Genomic DNA, 15,748 nt, shown 5'->3' on the forward strand with positions numbered 1-15,748 from the left:
TGGGCAGAGGTACCGGGGGATGGAAAAGAAGGTGGATATGAGAGATGTCTCAAAAGTGGGATCTCTAGGGTATATGGAGGATTGAATATGAGAGATATTGTGGAGCGGGGAGCCGGGGTGACTCCCAGGTAGATGGAGATGCAAGAGAAAACTGGCTGGAGAAACAAAAGTGAGAAGTTTGTTCGAGACTAAATCCAAGTTTCCTGGAATTACAGGAGCAGGCTTTGTTCTGACCTGCCCCTCACAATCTGTGAGGTGTGCTTATTTCAGGTGCTGGCAAGGCGCCTCCCCGTAAGGAAAACTGTCCCCTGAGCCAAAGACCAAAGCCTCTGATTCTGCCATGAGCTAAGGTTTAAAATACAAGGACCTCAGGGAGTTTCTCTCAGTAGCCCCTAAACTACAAGCTCCTTGAGGGCAGGGGTTTTTATCTGCTTTCTTTACTGCTGTTTCCCTACTAGAACAGTGCCTGGTAGTGCTCAGTAAATGCTTAGTGAGTGAATGGTGTTGTTGAGGAAATTATTACTGGAGTATAGCTGATTGGCAGTAGGTCCTCGCTGTTTGAGGATGATGTGGGAAGGGGTCGCTGCTGGAGTGGGAGTGGGAACCCAGGAAGAGGAAGCGTGGTGGGTGACATTGGCCCAGAGCTGGCCCTGGCTGCAGCCCTGTTCCTGTGTGTGGACATGGACTGCTCCAGTTCCTGGCCACTTGCAAGCCCAAAGTCACATCTCTCTCCTTCCTGAACACCGCTCCCCTCTTCTGCACTGAAGTGATTTTGCTTCTGGACATTACTTAGCTTTGCAGTTGGTCTAGGCCATTTTGTGGAGTGGGGGGGGCCTGACTATCCTGTGTTCTTGGCAAGGTGGCCTACCCAGACTGCAGCCCGCTCCTGATCATGACAGATGCCTCCCTGGTAGATCTGAATACCAGGATAGAGAAGAAAATGAAAATGGAGAATTTCAGGCCAAATATCGTGGTGACCGGCTGTGATGCTTTTGAGGAGGTAAGTGACCTACTGCTTTTGTGCATCGTGCTCAGATATGCTGCTCGCGGTGCTAAGGTAACTCTGCTGTAGCCAGAGCCAACTCAGATCCGCCAAGGTCGAGTCGTTCATTCATTGCTGCTGCCATCACTCATTGCTTGTGCCATCAACGCGCCGGCCTCGGCCTTGCGGGGGCACGTTGCTCTCACCCGTTAATGCTTGGGCCCCAAAGCAAATAGTCAAAACTTGAAATCGTAGCAAGTCTGAGGTTGGAATATGTAATCATAGCTCAGAGATAACTGAGGGAAGCAAAGATAAAGGAGAAAGATAAAGCCATTTTCCACTTCTCTATCACTCAGCAGTGCTCTCAAAGATTTGAGACCTTTAGAAGCCCCATGCCCCAAAGTGCAGACCAAGAGGACACAGGCAATCTGCCCCTGGAGACATACCATGCTGTGGCCCGAGTTCTCTCCCACGGCATGTACATGCTCTTTTATGGGGTTGGAGCCAGAAATTTCCACCCTTTTCAAGGACACACCTTTGTGGTCTTAAGGGAAAACTGCATCAGAACCCAGTAGAAACCTTGAACTCTGTACGTAATATACATATAGCTGGGTGTTGCTTTATAATAAGAAGCATTAGCCATCATATTAAGCCTGAGGGGTAAGCTAAACTTTCCAAGTAGTGGAAGTTCAGTGACAAATACCATTTATTGGGTGTTTACTGGGTGCTAGGCATTAAGCTAAATAAACATTTGAGATAAATTACTTTATTTGATCTTTACAATAACCCTGTGAAATTTGTGTTACTGTCTCCTTTTTATAAGGAAAATGAAGCTCAGAGGTGTTATACACTTTGCCTAGCAGGTAAATGGTGGCTGGCATTAGAACACAAAACTTGTAACTCCAGCATCTGTAGAGCTGGGGTGACAATTCTAATTTAGAGATCCCAAGTAGTTAACTCTGAGAGGAGAGGCTCTTAAACACCCTCTCAATTCTTTGCTCCCCTGAATGACCGTACTTCCTTTTGTGTGAGTAAAATGTGCCCTTTTTTTTTTTTTTTTTTTTTTTTTGAGACAGAGTCTCACTGTGTCACCCAGGTTGGAGTTCAGTGGCACAATCTCGGCTTACTGTAACCTCCACCTCCCAGGTTTGTGTGGTTCTCCTGCGTCAGCCTCCAGGGTAGCTGAGACTACAGGCACATGTCACCACACTTGGCTAATTTTTGTACTTTTAGTAGAGATGGGATTTCTCCATGTTGGCCAGGCCAGTCTTGAGCTCCTGACCTCAGGTGATCCACCCGCCTCAGGCTCCCAAAGTGCTTGGATGACAGGCATAAGTCACTGTGCCCAGCCCTTGGATTTGTTGATAAACACTGTTCTTTAGGATAAACCTTTGCGCTGAGCCTAGTATAAATCATCATACATGTAGGCACTCTGTATTATCTGATAATTTGAAAAATAGCTGCCAGGCGCTGTAGGCGCTCATGCCTATAGTCCCAGCACTTTGGGCCAAGGCAGGAAGATTGCTTGAGCCTAGGAGTTTGAGACCAGCTTGGATAACATGGCAAAACCCCATCTCTACTAAAAGAATACAAAAATTAGCCACTTATGGTGGTGCGTGCCTGTAGTCCCAGCTACTTGGGAGGCTGAGGTGGGAGTATGGCTTGAGTCCGGGGTCGGAGATTGTGCCACTACACTCCGGTCTGGGTGATAGAATGAGAACCTGTCTATTAAAAAAGAAAAAAGAAAAAGGGAAAGAGCAATAGCAATGTATACAGAAGTTGTCTACTTGATGATGTTGTCTTGTCATTTGTTATCTAGTTGAATTCCTCTGTGCCTTTGTTAATTTTAAAAATTCAGTAGCTGGGCGTGGTGGCTCAAACCTGTAATCTCAGCACTTTGGGAGGCCGAGACGGGCGGATCACAAGGTCAGGAGATCGAGACCATCCTGGCTAACATGGTGAAACCCCGTCTCTACTAAAAATACAAAAAACTAGCCGGGCGAGGTGGTGGGCGCCTGTAGTCCCAGCTACTCGGGAGGCTGAGGCAGGAGAATGGCGTAAACCCGGGAGGCGGAGCTTGCAGTGAGCTGAGATCCGGCCACTGCACTCCAACCTGGGCGACAGAGCGAGACTCTGTCTCAAAAAAAAAAAAAAAAAAAGAAAAAAAAAATTCAGTAATCTATTATGGGTCAGGCATGGTTTGTAGGAGCCCGGATACAGGCTCTTGCTCTTCAGAATGTTCCAATATGAGGGGCATGGATCTTGCTCTTCAGAATGTTCCAATATGAGGGGCACGGCCAGGAGACAATGACAGCCCAGTGTCAGAAGTGCTTTTGTGTACGTACTTAGAAGCTACCAGAGATGTATAGAAGTAGAACTGCCTAACTCTGCCTGGAGAAGGGAGGCCTGGGCATGGGGAGGGGTCACGTCCAGCTCCCCGGAAGCAATGCTGTTCACCCGGTACTTGTGTGGACCGTGTGCAGGCCAGCGTCAGAGGAGGGTCTTTATGGGTAAAGGCGACAGGTGGTTGGGAGGCCTAGAAGCATGAGAGGCCATGAATAAAGGGGTGCTTGGGAGCGTTTTAGCATCACAGGAGCATGGGGGTAAAGGAGAAATGTCAGGGCGGCTGGACTGGAGCTGGCTGGAGGCCACCACACCAAAGAGTTTGGATTTTATACTGTGGATATTGAGGAGCTGGCAATGATTCTGAGCAAGGGAGTAATTATGATTTGCATTCTTCCAACAAATATCTGCTGAATGCCTGTATAGCGTGCCAGGCGCATATTATTCTGGCAACTCTCTTGAATGCTCATTGAAAGGCAGGGAAGCCTGAGACAGAAATACCAAGGCCAGGTCCAATCACTAGAGAGTCTTTTTTTTTTTTTTTCTTTTTTGAGACAAGGTCTCTGTCACCCAAACTGGAGGACAGTGGTGCGAACACGGCTCACTGCAGCCTCAAACTCCCCAGCTCAGGTGATCCTCCCACCTTAGCCTTCCAGCTTCCCAGCTAGCTGGGACTACAGGCATATGCCATCATGCCTGGCTAATTTTTGTATTTTTTTGTAGAGACAAGGTCTCCCTATGTTGCCCAGGCTGGTCTTGAACTCCTGGACTCAAGCAATCTGCCTACCTTAGCTTCCCAAAGGGCTGGGATTATAGTCATAAGCCACCTCACCTGGCTAAGAGTCTTTTTTCTAAAGTGCAGATTAGTAGGCCTTACCTGAAATCTACATGAGCATTGTGACAAGGCCTGCACCTCTGCACTGGCAGCATCATCCCAGGTGAATCTCATGCCCACAGTGTCTGGAGAAGCGCGGAGTTAGGAGAGTGCAGGGACCATAGGGGTCAGAGATGATATGGGATTGGGGCTGGGAGGGCAATGGAGAATGCCAGAGAGGAAGAGGCCCCTGATATACTCAGGAGACTGGTTTCTTGATGGAAGGAACTAATGAATCTAGACTTGGTGGGACCTGAAGTTTATACAACTTGGGGGTCCCTTTAAGAAAAAAATAAAATTATTAACAAAAATATATAAAATTAACAAAAATAAAATTAGGTTCAAGGCCTTGAAAGGTTCTGTGCAAATAAGGGGCCTAAGGCTCAAGCCTCACTGGTTTCCTAGTACACCCACCTGCCCCTCCCAGTTCTAGTTTCCCACATTGTCTAGTAGGATGTACATACAATCGGATTCATTAAATGCTTGGTAAACAACAAATGAAATTCATGCTCTGTTTTAAGAACGTATGTTACTGAAGATTGGAATGGAAATAGTTCGGGGAATAGAAATTAGTCCATGAAGCAACAGTTCTTCCACAGGAATCCTGTAATTCTTCCATTATTTTCTGAGAAACTTTCTTTTAGGGAATAAAATGCTTCTTGATTTGTTTCCACTAAAGAACAGATTATTTTGGTATTAATTTTAGTTTAAGATCTTGAGCCAAGGAAATAAGAAAAAAAGACACTCTTGTCCTTGGCTGAAGCGATTTTGCTTTCCTGTATACCTTGCCAACCTCTAATTTTTGTTCTCCTATAACTTGTCAAACTTAACCTAAGGCTAATGAAAACCTAATCCTGCTTTCTTAGGCAGAGTGGAGTCTTCTTCTTCTTCTTCTTCTTCTTCTCCTTCTCCTTCTCCTTCTCCTTCTCCTTCTCCTTCTCCTTCTCCTTCTCCTTCTCCTTCTCCTTCTCCTTCTCCTTCTCCTTCTCCTTCTCCTTCTCCTTCTCCTTCTCCTTCTCCTTCTCCTTCTCCTTCTCCTTCTCCTTCTCCTTCTCCTTCTCCTTCTCCTTCTCCTTCTCCTTCTCCTTCTCCTTCTCCTTCTCCTTCTTCTTCTTCTTCTTCTTCTTCTTCTTCTTCTTCTTCTTCTTCTTCTTCTTTTTATAATAAACTGAAAATAAAAGTACAAACAAAAACAGGCCAGGCGTGGCCTAGAACTTTGGGAGGCCAAGGCGGGCAGGTTGTGTGAGAGTCCAGGAGTTTGAGACCAGCCTGGGCAACAAGGTGAAACCCCACCTTTACAAAAAAATAATTAATTAAAAGTGAGAAAAATAAACTCTTAAATGAATTTGTGCCTCCAAGTCCATTTGTCATTTTATTCCTGCACTATGATGGGCTTACAGAAATAGCAAATAAGACAGAATACTCTGATTTTTCTGAAACAGTCCTCTGGCCATGCGCATAAAAAAAATCATTCTTATTAAATGATGCTAATGTTGCTGATGTATTCTTCCTGAAATTAGGAAGCCCATTAGTTAAAGGCCTAAGGCATTAACCTGTCTACCTGGTACCTCACAAAACTGTAACTCTTTCAATGAGTAGGACTCTGTTAAATATTCTTGTAAAATGATAGAACCTGTACATATTTAATATGCCAATTAATCATTAAAAATTAGCAAACCTCAACATGAAATTCAGGCCATCATTTACTGCAAAAACACAGAGTAATAGGAGAATGTATTGTGTAACATTTACTGTTTGTGGCCTAAAGTACTCTGTACTTTGTCCATGTGGCTGAGAATGTTAAGCAATTTTTGGAAGGCTGCTTCCTTGGGTCAGTGTGGTGTGCTTGAGTTCTGGGAATGCAGCACGACGAAGTTTAGAAATAATAAAATCGACCAATGCTTCCTATCTCTGTAGTTGGCCATTGTGGGGTCAGTGTTTACTGAACTTTGCTCACTGTCCTGATGAGCTAAACTTGATGTTTTTAATGGAATGTCTTGTTTGTATCAGTCCTCACTCCACATTATGAAAGAATTGTGGAGAAGCTTACAGAAAACTCTTGGTGTGTTATCTTTCACTCAGGAAGTGCTTCTCCAGGAAACTTCCAGAGAGGGAGATTTTGAAGCTGGACAGCTGTGGTTGGACTCTGAGCCTCACTGCGTACTGGCTGTGTGGATTGGGTCCTCCCAGTCTTACCCTTTCCAGCTGTTTTTGTAAACACAGTTTTTGTAAACACAGTTTTTGTAAATCATGATCACTAGACTTTTCAGTCCGCAGAACCTGAGTTTGGATGGGTTAGGATATGAGATAACGAGTCTCTTTTCTGGCATAAGAACAGCAGTCTCTACCAGGCTTCAGGGATTTCTTGAAGCAGCAGTAATGATAACAATATACAAAAATAACAGCAAGAATCATGACTCATTGCTATTGAACACTTACTAGGTCGCAGGCACCGTGCCAGACCCTTTACATGCATTATCACATTTAATTCTAGTTCCCTTTCCAGACTGTGGGTCACAACCCATTATTGGGTTCTAATATCAGTGTAGTGGGTCCTGACTAACACTTTTAAAAGAAGAATAGGATGGAATAAAAGATATCAGAGTAAACTATATATAGAAGGGTTAAGAATTGTCTTGCAAAACTCTCTCATGTGTACACATGAGAGAGTATTAGGAAACAATGTAAAATGTAATTTTTACTGTGGGCCATGGTGGAAAATGTTTGATAGCCATTGAGGCGGGTCATGTTTTGATCCTTCTTTTTCAGATGAGGAAACTGAGCCTCAGAGGAGTTGAGTCACTTGCTCTCGAGGTTGCATAGCCAGTGTGTGGCCAAGTGAGGACTTGCACTCTGGCTGGCTATCAAAAGTCCATGAATATCAGCTCTGCAACCTTGTTAAAGTCATTTTCAGGTCATTTGGCAAACCTGTATTGGGCCCCAGTCACTGTGGGTGGACTGGGGTCATGGGTGTCACGGGCTGCCCTCTGAAAGAAGCAGGACAATTGTGCTCAGTTGTAAAAACAAAGAAGAACAGGTATCAGCTTTGGCATAATGAAGATTAGCCTGAATTTCATGTTCATTATCTCTGTTAGAAGCAAGCTGAAAGCGTCTGAAAGTCATTTTTCTTTCTTAACGAAAAGAACCAAGCAGGGGCCTGGGGACTGCAGGTGTCCCCTCCCTGCGGACGTTTGTGGCATGCCTTTCAAGGTAAAAGTTCCATGTCCTCATCTGGGGAGCTCCTGACATGCATATATTGTTAGCGGACTTCAGCAGGAGTCTTGGATAGGTTTGCCTTGATTAGGAAAAGCACCAATGATTAAAACAGGAGGATAGAGATCAGGAGTGGATGGAGTAGGAATACATTCACATTTCTGAAGAATTTGCCAACAGAACTCCTTTACTTAAGGAGATCTCCTTCTACATTTGCTGTTTTGATTACACCTGAGTCATCTGAAATATTTTCCAGAGGGGCTTTTAGGAGTTGGGCAAGAGGGAGTGGAAGACGGCACAGCCAAGTACTACAGGGCTTTCGCCTCTTTCTCATCAAGGAGAAGGAGGAGATGCTTCTGGGGGTACCTTCCACACAGCCTCACACAGCTTTCTTCATGACTACACCCAGTGAGTAAGCGAGACACCACTGGAAAGTCCGCAGCTAAGGCAGTCAGCGGAAGACAGATTAAGAGCAGATATGCAGTGAGATCTGCCTGGGCCCGTGGGTCTCCCTCTGGCTGCACATCGGGCCACCAGACAACCTTAAACAACACTAGTGGCTCCATCTCAGGTGCAGCTTGGGCAGAGGGAGCTTTTGAAGCTCCCCTGGGGTTTCTAGTGTGCAGCCAGTGGTGGGAACCTCTGGGCTAGGGTTTTCCTGGGGAACAAAGTCGTAACTGGCAGGAGTTACAGATGTGCCTGGAGACCAGCGTGGCCCTTAAATCATCATGAGCTTGGCCTTAACCTCCCTGAGCATGATTTTCTGATCTTAAAGTTAACAGGTTCTACCAAGGGACTTTAAAGGCTCTTTGCAGCGCTCAAGTTGTTTAATTCCCTGGGCACTTTCTTCTCTCTCTCTCTCTTTCTGTGTGTGTGTGTGTGTGTGTGTGTGTGTGTGGTCGGTAAAGGCACTTTATCACAAATGTCTCTCAGAACCCCCTCTCTGATAGAGCCACTGCATTGGCTTTTTTTTTTTTTGGGGGGCGGGCGGATCATTAGGTCAGGAGATCGAGACCATCTTGACTAACACCGTGAAACTCCACCTTTACTAAAAATAAAATAATAATAATAATAAAAAAATTAGCTAGGCATGGTGGCGGGCGCCTGTAGTCTCAGCTACTCAGGAGGCTGAGGCAGGAGAATGGCGTGAATCCGGGAGGCAGAGCTTGCAGTGAGCCGAGATCGCGCCACTGCACTCCAGCCTGGGTGACAGATCAAGACTCCGTCTCACAAAAACAAAAACAAAAACAAAACAAACAAAAAAAAACTCATATTGCACATGCTGTGTTCTAGCTTTTTTGTAAGTGAGCTTGTTTAATATTAACAGTCTCTTAAAGTCTATTTCTCGAGATTTCCTTCACCATGCTTTTTCTAGTTTATTCCTGGTCCTGAGTGAAGAAGGCTTTGTGTGAGACCTTGTTGAACTGAATTCAAGGCAAGAATTTGGCCATTGAATTGTGTTTATCAGGTCTCATCTACTCTAAATACATTATATTTCAGAACAAAGAGGAAGTGTGTCTTCAGTGACGGTAGTTCATGGTATTCCCCTCGAGTGTGTGTGATACATGAACTCACACTTATCAATCACTTGTAAGGAGTGGTCATTCACTTTACAATGCTACCCCAGAGACAAGCCCTTCAAATACAGATATTGGAGTAGACATGGCAGAGTGGAGGTAGGCAGGAGTGATCTCAGAGACCATGACCCCCCCATACCTTTCTCTCGCTGTCCTCTGGAGGACTGTGAGTCACTGCATGGACTTAGCGTGCTGAAAAGCAATCCAGCACAGCCCAGGCTACTGCCTTTGGCAATTCAATTGGTAGCTGCCCCTCCCAACCTCCGCCGTTGGTCATGTGGGACACCCAGTCAAGCCCGGAGTGGGAGACTAGGATGTGTGATGTCCATTAGCCACTAAAATTCTCGTGGCCATAACCTCCCCTGAGAGGAAACTGCTATGTGAGTGGAACACACAGACCCACATCAGTCCTGCAGAATGTCCCAACCAGTGAATACACTTCAGAGCAACACAGCCACATCTCGAGCTCTGATTCCCTTTTTGTAGCCTGTTGCTGGTGTTTTTAAGAGTAGGTGGTCTCCAGAGAACAGAAGCCAGCTTCTAAAAAAGCCTTAGGCAGTCCAGTCACCATGGCTCACGCCTATAATCCCAGCACTTTGGGAGGCCGAGGCAGTCAGATCACCTGAGGTCAGGAGTTCGAGACTAGCCTGACAACTATGGTGAAACCCCAATCTATATTAAAAATACAAAAATTAGCTGGGCATGGTGGTGGATGCCTGTAATCCCAGCTACTTGGGAGGCTGAGGCAGGAGAATTGCTTGAACCTGGGAGGCAGAGGTTGCAGTGAGCCAAGATCGTGCCATTGCACTTTAGCCTGGGCGACAGAGTGAGACTCTGTCTCAAAGAAAAAAAAAAAGCCTTAGGCTTCTGTCTTTCTCTTCTGCTAGGATTTTCCAGGTCCAAGTGTCCCAAACAGCAGATGCCTCCAGGCACATTTAATATGCCTAAGCGTGCTGAAAAGCAGTCCAGGCACATTATTGGTTTACAGAAATGTGTCTCATGCGATTCCATAGGAGCATACACCAGCTATTGTGTAATGTGAGGATACTTATCCTTGAAGGATAAAGCACACTGGGTCTCCACACAGTGCCGTTCAAACATGGGGTCATGAGAAAGCCCAGGGAGTCTGGAACCAGGGGTGTGGAAAACATTTTAATGACGAATTTCAAGAAACTTTTCAGATAGTTAATTTTTTTCTGATTATAAAAGACATTTTTAAAAGTAATTCATCTTCTTTGCACAGCTTGAAAAACACAGTAGAGATTGAAGAAACACATAAAAATTCCTCACTGAGGAGCAACACACACCAGGGCCTCTCGGCGGGTGGGGGTTAAGGGGTGGGAGAGCAATAGGACAAATACGGAATGCATGCGGGGCTTAAAACCTAGATGATGGGTTGACAGGTGCAGCAGACCACCATGGCACGGGTACACCTATGTAACAAACCTGTGCATTCTGCACACGTATCCCAGAGCTTAAAGTGAAATTAAAAAATTCTTCATCATCGTACTATTAAAATGTAGTCTGTGGTAACATTTTGTTGTGTTTCCTGTATGGTTTATGCGATATTGTATAAATAGTATTAAATTCCACCATTTTCATTTAATGGCATATGGCAATCAGCTGTCTTTGCAAACCCTTCATTCGCGTGGTTCCAGTGGTTCCATATGAGTCCATTCTGTGACTGACTCTGCAATAACTTGTTTAACCATTCCCTTAGGATTGAGCATTTAGGTTGTTTTCCATTTTCTCTTACATAAATAATGAGCAGCTTTGTAAAATGGTCGGTATCTACATTTCCAAAAGTATTCTTAGGAAATGCTAATGCAGCATTTTAAAGGCTCTCTGTATATATTGCCAAATTGCTTTCCAGAAACCTTGTACCAATTTATATTCCCTCAAGGTGAGCATAAACGTGCCCTTTTCATTGTCCTCTTGCCGACATCGCTATAATTTTTACTAATTTGTTAAGTGAAAAGTAATGTCTTATTTAAGTTGGTAATTCTTAGTGTATGGCATCCTGTCTTAGTCCCCAAATTCTGAAATATTCATATTTGCAGCAAATGTTTGTTTCCTTAGTGCTAATCTCTGAGATAGATGCTAAGACAACAGAGACGACCTCACTGTGTCTGCCTGCAAGGGTCTCAGGGCCAAGTGGGATCAAGGCTTCAGTAGGTAGAGGGCTGCAGCTGAGGTCAGGACATCAGACTTGCAGGATCCCAGTGAGAAAGAGGCACTCTGGATAGGGCGTGTGTGTGTGTGTGTGTGTGTGTGCGTGTGCATGGGTGTGTGTGTGTTTGGGGGCAGTGGATGCTGAAGACTTGCTTGATATGAACTGGATCCAAATGCAGGAACCATGGCATGGTGTTTCTTTGTAAGAAGAGTGATTAAATTTTGAAATATGACATTAAGGAATATTCATTAGCTTGTATGTCTTAAGAATAGAAAAAAATAACTTTTGGTTTGAGATCATTTAACTCTGGTGTAATAGGAAGTATATATTTGGTCTTTGTCTCTGGTTCCTGGCACGAGCTCCTAAGCCCTTGGAATTTCCTGAGTGACAGGGGTGAGAGGAGTTTCTTTTGTCATTCACAGCAAGCCCCTTTCAATCACACCTGACTTTATGCTAGTGAGATGACTCTTGGGGAAAGAGGGGTGTCCCTAGACAGCTTTGGTATGGGAGCTAGTTCTCAGAAAGACTAAGCCGTGATTAGAGGGTTGGGACTTTCAGCCCTACCCAGCCCTAACCTCAGGGGAAGGGAGAGGGGCTGGAGGTTGAGTTTGGTTACCAATGGCCAATGATTTTGCCAATCATTTACATGAAATAAAACTTCCCAAAACCCCTGAAAGATGGCGTTTGGAGAGCTTCCAAGTTGGAGAACACATTGAAGTTCTAGGAAGGTGGTGCACCCAGAGAGGGCATGAAAACTCAGAGAGCCCCCGTCCCCATCCCTTGCCCTAGACAGCGTTTCCACTGGGCTGTTCCTGAGTTGCATCCTTTATAATAAGTCGGGAACAACAGTAAAGCCTTTTTTGAGTTCTGGGAGTCATTCTAGAAACTTGTCAAACCTTAGGAGGGGGTTGTGGGAACCCTCAATTTATAGCCGGTTGGTGAGAAGCATGGTTGGCCTGTACTTGTCTGGCATCTGGGATGGGGGGCAGTCTTGTAGGACTTACCCAAGGGATCTCTACTTGTTTCTAGTAGTGAGTGTCAGAATTGGGTTGAATTGTTGGACACCCAGTTGGTATCAGAGAATTGCAGAATTGGTGTTGGAAAAGACATCATGTATTTGATGTCAGAGAGAACCTGATAAACTATCTAGACAAAAGTTATTTTTAAGATGTGCTGTTGGGTTTATACCTCTTATAAAAAATAAAGCAAAAAAGGCAAAAGAAAAAATCAAGATTTATTATGAAAAACAATGTTTAGGTGTTGGTGAGGAGCCTTCCAGATTTATTGCTATAAATGTGTACACATAACTATGTACACAGATTTTTTATGTGAATGGAATCGTTCTCTGTTATACATAAACACACACACCTAAAATGTGCCTTGTGCTTTTTTCACTCAGTGACACCTTGAAAAGTATTCAGTGTTAATAGATATAGACTCACATTCTCGTTTCTTTTCCAGACAGGGTCTCACCCTGTCGCCCAGGCTGGAGTGCAGTGACGTGATCTCGGCTCACTGCAACCTCTGCCTCCCAGGCTGAAGCCATCCTCCTGCCTCAAGTCTCCTGAGTAGCTAGGACCACAGGCACACACCACCACACCTGGCTAATTTGTGTAATTTCGGTAGAGACGAGGTTATATCGTGTTGTTTAGACTGGGCACACCCTTTTGAAATACCTGAATAATGATTATTGCACATGTGTCCCATGCATATTTAGCGACTCTCCAGTAGGTGACTTTGAGCTTTCTATAATCATGTAGAGTCATTGATACCAAGTCAGAAAAATTGCTATGGATTTAGAAACAGAACAGTCTTGTTTATTACTCCCTCGATTTATCACAAAATAGTTTAAAGTTGCTTCTAACAATTGTGTGTACAACACAATATCATAAACACATGCGTAGAAAACCAGGAGCAGCAAAAGGGAGGCGCCAATCCTGCGACTGAGATGAAGCAGATGAAGGGGCCTGGACGGCGGTGGCAGGAGGCTCCAGGAACAGGCTCCCGGAGGCTTGGTGGCCATGGATCTAATTTGAACTGCTGCTCTGATCTGTGCTCTTCCAAGTGATTTCTTTCATCGCCCATCGCCACGGCAGACCATGCAGGCTCTTTCCACCTCACTCTCAGAGGTCTTGGCCTTCTGTGCCAGCTGGTATTTGAGAACTTGCCTTGGCCTCTATTTTCACCTGACTCTGCACTCTCTCTCTCTGGCTATACATAGAGAGATGGACTATATAGGTAGAGATATATATTCTCTACATCTGTATCTACTTCCTCTCTATGGATATAGCCATGCATCTGTGTGTCTATATAGACCTGTGTGTGTGTGTGTGTGTGTGTGTATACGCATACATATGCATTTATGGAGAGAGAGACAGGAAAAGAGGAAGGGAGACTCTCCGTTAGTAGTCACCTTTTAAGTTTCATACATCTAATTTTTTGCTTGGCAAATGCCTATATGGATTCTAATGAAGGTTTCAAACAGACAAGCACCCTCATTTGTGTGTTCCACAACACCCACCCGCCCCACCCTTATTTCACTTCGCTCTCTGGGTGCTGCTTGTGATGGAAAACCCTCTAGTCTTAATTTAGTATTTACAAAATGTGCACACATTCATTCATAGCAAATTCTCAGGATTATTTCCTCAGGGCTGAGCCCCTTATGTATAGTACTCCCCCTCCTCCTTGCATTTTCCTCTTCCTTTCCTTGCTTCTTTCATCTGGGAAACTCCATGGTTTTATCCCATCGCTCTAAGTAAATGTCATTGGGACCTGGATTTCGGCAGACTGCGGAAAGTTTGGTTACCAGCAGGGGGCGCACTAAGCGTCTCGAGCTGATTTTGTGTTTAGGGAAGACCCTGGAATCTTTTTCTTTACCTATTTACTTATTTATTTTTCTCTTTCCAACATTTGTTTTAGGTGCAGGGGTACGGGTGCAGGTTTTTTATATAGGTAAATTGTGTGTTGCTGGGGGTTTGGTGTACAGGCTGTTTTGTCAGCCAGGTAATAAGCATAGTACCCGAGAGTGTTTCAATTCTCACCCCTTCCTACCCTCCACCTTCCAGTAGGCCCGCGTGTCTGTTGTTCCTTTCTTTGTATCCATGTGTATTCAATATTTAGCCTCCATTTATAGGTGAGAACATGTGGTATTTGGTTTTCTGTTCCTGCAGTAATTCTTTCAGAATAATGGCCTCCAGCTCTATGTATGTTGCTGCAAAGGACATAATCTCGTGTTTTTTTTTTTTTTTTAAATGGCTGCATAGTATTCCATAGTGTATGTATACCACATTTTCTTTATCCAGTCCACTGTTGATAGGTTGATTCCATGTGTTTGCTGTTGTGAACAGTGCTGTGATGAATATACGTGTGCGTGTGTCTTTGTGGTAGAATGCTTTGTATTGCTTTGGGTGTATACCCAATAATGGGATTGCTGGGTTGAATGACGTTTCTGTTTTAAGTTCTTTGAGAAATCCCCAGATTGCTTTCCACGGTGGTTGAACCAATTTACATTCCCACCAACAGTATGTAAACCTTCCCTTTTCTCCACAGCCTCGCCAGCACCTGTTATTTTTTGATTTTTTAGTAATAGCCATTCTGACTGGTGTGAGATGGTAGCTCATTGTGGTTTTGATTTGCATTTCCCTAGTGATCAGTGATATTGAGCATTTTTTCATATGCTTGTTGGTCACGTGTGTGTCTTCCTTTGAGGAAACACTGGAACTTACCAAACAGCTTATTTCACTGTTATGTATGTCTAGTAGAATATAATGGAAATTTTAACTCCATGCGTTATTAAATTTATTTTAATAGTATAAAATGTATCATTTTTAATAACTGAATTAATAATTGCATTAAAACTTAATTAGCATAGGGTTTTTTTAAAATTGCAAATAATGCTTTACGCCAAAATGCTGACAATGATCAGATTAGGGTTAGAATATATATGATTATATGTGGTGATTACTATTTTAGGAAGTAACTAGAGCTGGCATCTGTGGGTGCTGCAGACGATTCTTAACGAACCCAGACAATTTGCTCTTCTAAACGGGGCCTTGCGGTTGTCTAACAGTGAGAATAGATGACTAACTGAATTTGTGCCTGCTTTCTATCATAATAACGACGCCGAATTGCCACCGTTATGTGGCTTGGAAATCTTAAATTCATCAGCACTCATGAAAGAAAAAAACAAAAAGTGAACCGAAGATACTTGGAGAGCCTGGGTGCTTTCAGCACAAGGCGGCTGGGTCGGCTTCCATTCCTGTGTCCGCAGCGCCCTCGTGTGGTGAAAGGTGTTCAGGCTTCCTGGCCGCCTTTTAGGCCAGCGTTCCCATGAGTCCTCACTTTCCAGTACAGCAGCTGCCTTCCTGGGTCACACTCCATCGGAGGTCACGATCTGCCAGGAGGTTAGCCACCAGCTGTGGTTGTCTTGCAGTTTTGCGCAATAAGTTACTGGCTAGGAGTGCTTGTAATAAGTCCTGAGTAGGACATGGCGATTCCATTCCTTACCCACGATGTGTACACACAGTTATCCTCAACTGGTTAGTTGGAACGTGGCGTTTATTTCCACAAAGCAGCAGTTTTCTAAA

The 15,748-nt window shown here is 44.3% G+C and overlaps 1 protein-coding gene across 1 annotated transcript in view; it reads left to right on the forward strand.

Annotated features, from left to right (window-relative positions):
* Nucleotides 1–15,748, forward strand: part of MTARC2 (mitochondrial amidoxime reducing component 2) — a 36,986-nt gene that overhangs the window by 13,699 nt on the left and 7,539 nt on the right. Inside the window, exon 4 of the mRNA XM_011761158.3 lies at nt 860–1,000. Coding sequence (XP_011759460.2) covers nt 860–1,000 — 141 coding nt within the window. The remainder of the gene's footprint in view (nt 1–859; nt 1,001–15,748) is intronic.

The sequence above is a fragment of the Macaca nemestrina genome, chromosome 1, assembly GCF_043159975.1.
Source record: "Macaca nemestrina isolate mMacNem1 chromosome 1, mMacNem.hap1, whole genome shotgun sequence".
Lineage (NCBI taxonomy): Eukaryota > Metazoa > Chordata > Mammalia > Primates > Cercopithecidae > Macaca > Macaca nemestrina.